The sequence below is a fragment of the Talpa europaea genome, assembly GCF_964194135.1.
Source record: "Talpa europaea genome assembly, chromosome: 10".
In the NCBI taxonomy this organism is placed as follows: domain Eukaryota; kingdom Metazoa; phylum Chordata; class Mammalia; order Eulipotyphla; family Talpidae; genus Talpa; species Talpa europaea.
The window spans coordinates 266,146-272,145 of record NC_140077.1 but is presented as its reverse complement, the minus strand read 5'-3'; the positions used below and the strand labels follow the sequence as shown (position 1 = coordinate 272,145).

The following is a 6,000-nucleotide window of genomic DNA, read 5'->3' as shown; positions in this document are numbered from 1 at the left end:
CCTGAGCTCGAGCTGCTGTTCTGCGGCTTCTGTGTCCCGTGTGAGAAACCCAGCTCCGTCCCGGTGGAGACCGCGGGCCCTTCGCTCGCTCAGACACGCGCGCTCCCGGGGCTGGTGCCCCTCGGGCTCCCGAGCCCGGTCACGCGGTGTAGACCGGGGCGGCTCCCGCTGTCCCTGCAGCCTCCAACGCTCTGTGCCGTGGACACATCGTTGTCGCTGACGTTCTCGTCTCTTCCTCAGGGAAGAGCTGCCCCTGCCGGCTCCCCTCACAAGGCGGTGGCTGCCCAGACCTGGGCCTCCCCCTGCCCGATCCCAGGCCCGTTGCCTCGTCCTGTCTGCCCCGTGGGTCCTGGGCCCCCTCCCTGTGTGTGTGTGAGAGTGTGTGTGTGGGTGGGTGAGCTCCCCGGGAACACCAAGGGTGGCCCCCACCCACCCCCTGCGGATTCTGACTCCAGTTGTCCGAGGCGAGGCCATCGTGTGGCTGCATGGTCAAGTGGAGCCCTACCCTGTCCTTCCTGAGTCTGGCTCTGCCCCTGTTGGTGTCCTTGGGGTGGAGGGGCATCCAGACCCCTTGCACACAGTCAGGCGCTCATCCGCCGGCACACACGTCCCAGGAGTGTCTGAGAGTGTCCGGCGGGAGGTGGCCAGAGCCAGATTCTGCTGTGGGGGTTACTGGGGCCTCTGTGGCGTGCAGAGGTGGCCGAGGGCCGGGGGAGCAGACAGTGGGGTTGGGACCTCAGCCGGCCCTGAGGACCCATGGCGGTGATGGAGACGACAGCAGAGTCAGTCTCGGCACCCAGCAGCAGGTCCGCAGAGCCTGGACGGAGGGAGCCAAGGGGTGTTAGACTGAGGGAGCAAGGCCAGCTCCTGCTCCCTCACGCTGCTTGGGCATCGGGCAGGGTGGGGCCTGCAGGGTGTATCACAGCTACCTTGGGGGTGCGGCCACCAATTCTGTCCAGTGTTGAGCACTTGGGGCCCTGTGAGGGGTTGGGGCGGGGTCTGGGGACAGCTCTGGAGCTAGAGACAGGTGTGTGCACTTGGAGCGGGGGCGAGCCCAGGGCGACATGACCCTCCGGAGCAGGCACATGCTCAGCCCGTGGAGGGCATGGAGGGCCCCACAGCGATGGCTGGAGGGCCCAGGGGGCAGACTGCTCCTCACCTGGAGCAGGGAGCAGGGCCCTGGTGGCTGCGGCCAGGGAAGCCCGGCACGGAGTAGGAGGGCAGCTGGAGCCTGCAGGACTGGGCAACGATGCCTGAGCAGACATCCCAGGGCCCGGGGCGCAGGGCGGTCTAGGTAGATCCTGGAGCAGCTGCAGGGGGCCCGGGTCCTGGTGTGTGTGGGTGAGGGTCCTATGGCTCCTACCCTGAGCCCAGGCTGACTGTGTGCGTCTCTCTCAGGGGGCGCCATGGAGTCGGGCCTGGGAGCCGCTCCCGGCAGGGCCTTGGGGCACAACTGGACGCAGGTGGAGGTGTTCGTCCTTCAGGGCTTCTCCGAGCACCCCGAGCTGCGGCTGCCCCTGCTGGGCTGCTTCCTGGCCCTGTATGGCCTGGCGCTGGCGGGCAACGCCGTCATCCTTGTGCTGATCAGCTGCAGCGCCAGCCTGCGCAGCCCCATGTACTTCTTCCTGTTCAACCTGGCCTCCATGGACGTCATCTGCACCTCGTCTGTGGTGCCCAAGACGCTGGTGGGCCTGGTGTCGGAGACGGAGAACACCATCTCCTTCCAGGGGTGCATGGCCCAGCTCTTCTTCCTCCTCTGGTCCCTGTCCGGAGAGCTGCTGCTGCTCACTGTCATGGCCTATGACCGCTACGTGGCCATCTGCCACCCGCTGCACTACAGCTCCATCATGAGCCCACAGTTGTGTGGGGTGCTGGCTGCAGCCGTCTGGACCATCTGTGCCGTCAATGCTTCGGTGCACACCGGTTTGATGGCGCGTCTCACCTTCTGTGGTCTCAACATCATCTCGCACTTCTTCTGTGAGATCCCCTCGCTGCTCCTGCTCTCCTGCAGCTCCACCCTCATCAACAGCATCATGACGATCTTGGCTGATGCTTTCTACGGGGTCATCAACTTCCTGCTCACGCTGGGGTCCTACGGCTGCATCATCGCCAGCATCCTGCGCATCCGCTCGGCCGAGGGCAAGCGGCGAGCCTTTTCTACTTGCTCCTCCCACCTGCTGGTGGTCACTTTCTACTACTCAGCCGTGTTCTGTGCCTACATCAACCCGGGGTCCAGCTACAGTCCTGAGAGAAACAAATTGTTTGGAATACTGTACACTATGCTCGGCCCCGCCTTGAACCCCCTCATCTACTCTCTGAGAAACGCTGAGGTCAAGCAGGCCCTGAGGAGACTCCTTAACCTCTGTAGATGCTAACACCATGTGCAAGCCCTTCTTCCAGTTGGCTTTCACCCCCAACCCCCTGGGTCTCCCTGAGACCAGTCTTGTAGATGTGAGACCAGCCAGCCCCTCTCAGTTAGCATGAGCACAGGCACTGGCCATGCTAGCTGAGCCAGGACACCTGGACACCCAGGAAGCCTCAACTGGATCTGAGGCGGGTTTGTGCTCATGCACCCAGGACAGGCCCTAAGATTGGTCACCCAAGCTATGAGCTTCATAGGTGTTTTGTCTTGACTGGGAAAAGCCCCTAACCTGAGACTAATAACATTCAAGCAATTTTTGTAAAATAATAAAAATATTTTTTCCTTTGTTTAGTTGTTATATCCATTATTTAATGTGAGACACTGACTTGCAATGATTGTTATTGAATTTTTTGTTTTCCCTTGTCAATGTTTGCTTTCTGTATTTTGCTGTCAGTTATTGGTTGCATGTATGTTTGGAGTTGATATATTTTGCTTGTGTTTTGACACTTTTAGTGTTATAAAGTGTTCCTTTATATATTTATTGGTAATACTTGTTTTAAAGTCAACTTTGTTTGCTGTTAGTATAGTTACTCCTGCTTTCTTTGGTTGCTCTTTACATCCTTTGCATTTTCCATCATTTTATTTCAATCTGTATGTTTGATTTATGTGTGTATTGAAGACAGCATATCATTGGATCTTGATTTTTATTTTGATTTTTAAAATTTTTTTTTAAGATTTTTATTTATTTGTTTGTTTGTTTGTTTGTTTATACAAGCACTGGGTACAGTCAGAAGCGCGGGAGGGTGAGAGAATTCACCAGAGCCAGAGTGGGGTGCAGAACAGGCAGAAGGACTGAAGTACACTGCTGAGGGGAGCAGCGAGCGGCAGGAGAGGTCTGCACGCCATGTGGGACTCCTGGAGGCCAGGGATTGAGCCGTCACTGCAGAGGCTGTGGGCAGCTTCGCAGCCCAGCGCTCAACCGCTGTGCCTCTGGGGAGGCCCTATGTATGATTTTTATATCTATGTATATATCTCACATCTATATGTGTTAAAAAACCAAGAACATATAATTATTAACATAATTTTATATCTTTTAGTGAAGTTTAGAAAGGATGGGGGAAAATATCTTTAGCTCTTACTATTTTAGTCTTCTTATTCTTCATATGAATATTTGTATTTATTCTTATGAATTTGAGTTAACGTCTGGAAGCATTGCTCCCTCCCATTTCCTTTGTTTCCGCATTTCATTTTTGTATGTCCCTCTGCCTGTTACTTTATACAGTAAGTTTTAAAAATCACTTAAGAGAATAACAGACACACACATGAATCTCTACTGTTTTATTAGTGCCATAGTTACCTTTCATGGTGCTCTTGATCTTTGTGTGTAGAGGGATGGAGGTAGGCAGGGCTTGTGTTCTAGTGTGAGTGTGCATTACCAAGGATCTCTGTGGGAAGATTTGCTTTACACCCCAGGACACCCTCTGCAACTGGGGGTGAAGAAGGCCCCAAACATGGTCATAATATGTGCATTAGTGGGATATAAAAACGGAAAAAGAGGGTGAGAGAGGAAAAGATGGATGGGTAAGTGGGACATTGTAAAGATGAGAGACAAGGGGACGTGGAGTGGAAGAGGAGCAGAAGAAACCAGAAGGTTGTGCCGAGGGTGATGGGGATCTACGGACGGTGGTCGGGGGGTGAGAAGTGGAAAGATGAGGCCTGGCTGGAGGAAGGGAGAGCTGGTGGAGGCACGGGCGGGAAGAGCGTCATGGAGGGAAGCAGGTGCATGGAGGGACGGCGCGTGGCGTCGGGTTAATGAACCGGGGTACGCGGGCTGGAACAGCAGGGTCTGTGGGCGCGCAAGTGGAGGGCGCTGGGCGGACGGCGGGAGCAGAGCGGCTGAGAACTGCACTTCCTGGCGGTGGCCGTTGTGTCCGGAGGAGATCTTGGAGGTGACATTGCCCGTCCCCGCCAGGGTCACCCACCTCTCGTGGGCTGGAAGCTGGCAGAGGAACAATGGCGCCGGCCCGGGTGTCAGCGGCGGTGAGGGGCCCACGGCAGGGCCGGCTCTGGCCCCGCAAGCTCTGAGCGTTTCTCCCCCACTTTGCCCAGCGCCCCCGCCACGCGCCGGGAGTGCTCGGGAGGCGCGAGGCGCCGGCCCGGGGTCCTGAAGGTGCCGGAGGCCCCGCTCTCTGCGCTGGGCCCGTCACGGAACACGCGGAGCCGCCTCAGCTCGTCTCCCGCTCACCGTGCACGCGGGGCCGACGTTTCCTCTGCTGCGCGCTCATCTCCCGGGTCCCGGGTCCCGGGTCCCGAGTCCCGGGGGCGGCGCGGCCCTTCTCCGCGCGGGGCGGGTCGCGAGGGCCGGCGAGCGTCGCTGGACGGGCCCTGCCCTTCCGGAGCCCCGCGGAGGCGGGCGGGGCCCGGGGGCCATCCGGGCCCACGGGGGGGGGTCGCGGGGCCCGGGGCGCCCCCGCGGGGGATCCCTGCAGGCGCGGGGCCTCGGCGCCCCGCAGACGCCGGTCCCGCCCGGGGAGGCGCCGTCCCGGGCTGGCGGCGGGGCCGCTCGGGCGGGCGCGGGCGGAGCGGGTGTCCCGGGAAGCTGGAGAGCTGGAGCCCCAGCGCCGCGGGCAGCGCGCGGGCGGGCGGGCGGGCCTCCGGGGCGGGCGGGCTGGCGCTGGCCACGGGCTCTGGGGCCCGCGTGCCCGCGGACGGCGACCTCGCCCCGAGCGGGCTTCGTCCGAGCGCGGCCGAATCCCGAGGCTGCGGGACACTGGGCGGGCGTCAGGGGCGCGTGGCGAGGACGCCCGCCGGGAGACGCTGCGGCGCGGGCAGACCGTCCCTCCCCCCCCCCCCCCCCCGAGGCAGCGGCCTGGACCGCGTGGACACGTGTCTGGACACGTGTGGGGAAACGGCCGCCGGGAGGTCACAGCGTGCTTCCTGGATCGTGGAATGGACCAATCAGGTGCGAGCTCTGAGCCGATTGGTGCTAAATGGTCCAATCAGACTTTGCTACCTGGAGCCGCCTCTCCCCACAAGTCAGTGGTGGCAGCTGCGCCTCAGCGCCCTTGAGGTAACGCGCACTTCCCGGACTGTGGAAGGGACCAATCAGGTGCTATGGGCTGATGGTAAATGGTCCAATCAGCGCCAGGGTTGAAAAATGGTCCAATCAGACTTGCGGGCGGGGCCCCTGAAGGCGGGTAGGAGCCAGCGTGGGCGGGCGCGGAGCGGGGATGCCTGACTGTGCCGCGGCTCCAGCCTCGGAGGGAAGAAGGGCGGGGCGGGGCGGGGCGGGGCGGGACGGGGCCGGTTTTCGCCTCGCAAGAGACCGGAAAGGCGGCGTCCGGCAGCGGCTCCCCGGGGCGGGCAGCGGAGGCCGCGTGCGGGGTGCGGCCTCGGGCCTCCGTCTCGGGGCTGCAGGTGCTCGGAAGCGTCCCGAAGGGCTGCTTGTTGTTGGCGCCGCCCGGCCGCTCACCCAGGGCTGCGGACCCGGTGTCCGGCACCTCGTCTGGGCCGGCGCCGTCCCGGCCCCTGGTGCCCCGGGGACCGTCCCTGACGGCGCGTGCGCGGGGCAGGCCGCGCTGGCGGCGGGCGGGTCTGTGTCCGCGAGGGCCCCGCTGGCCCCTGGCCTTCGCTCGGCT

The 6,000-nt window shown here is 61.6% G+C and overlaps 1 protein-coding gene across 1 annotated transcript; it reads left to right on the top strand.

Moving 5' to 3' along the window:
- Positions 1 to 1,406: 1,406 nt before the first annotated feature.
- LOC311178140 (olfactory receptor 13A1-like) lies at positions 1,407 to 2,375 on the top strand (the record flags this gene model as incomplete). Its single annotated transcript, XM_084244516.1, has 1 exon — positions 1,407 to 2,375. One exon carries the CDS (start codon positions 1,407 to 1,409, stop codon positions 2,373 to 2,375), a length of 969 nt encoding a protein of 322 aa, XP_084100642.1.
- Between the last annotated feature and the right edge of the window lie 3,625 nt (positions 2,376 to 6,000).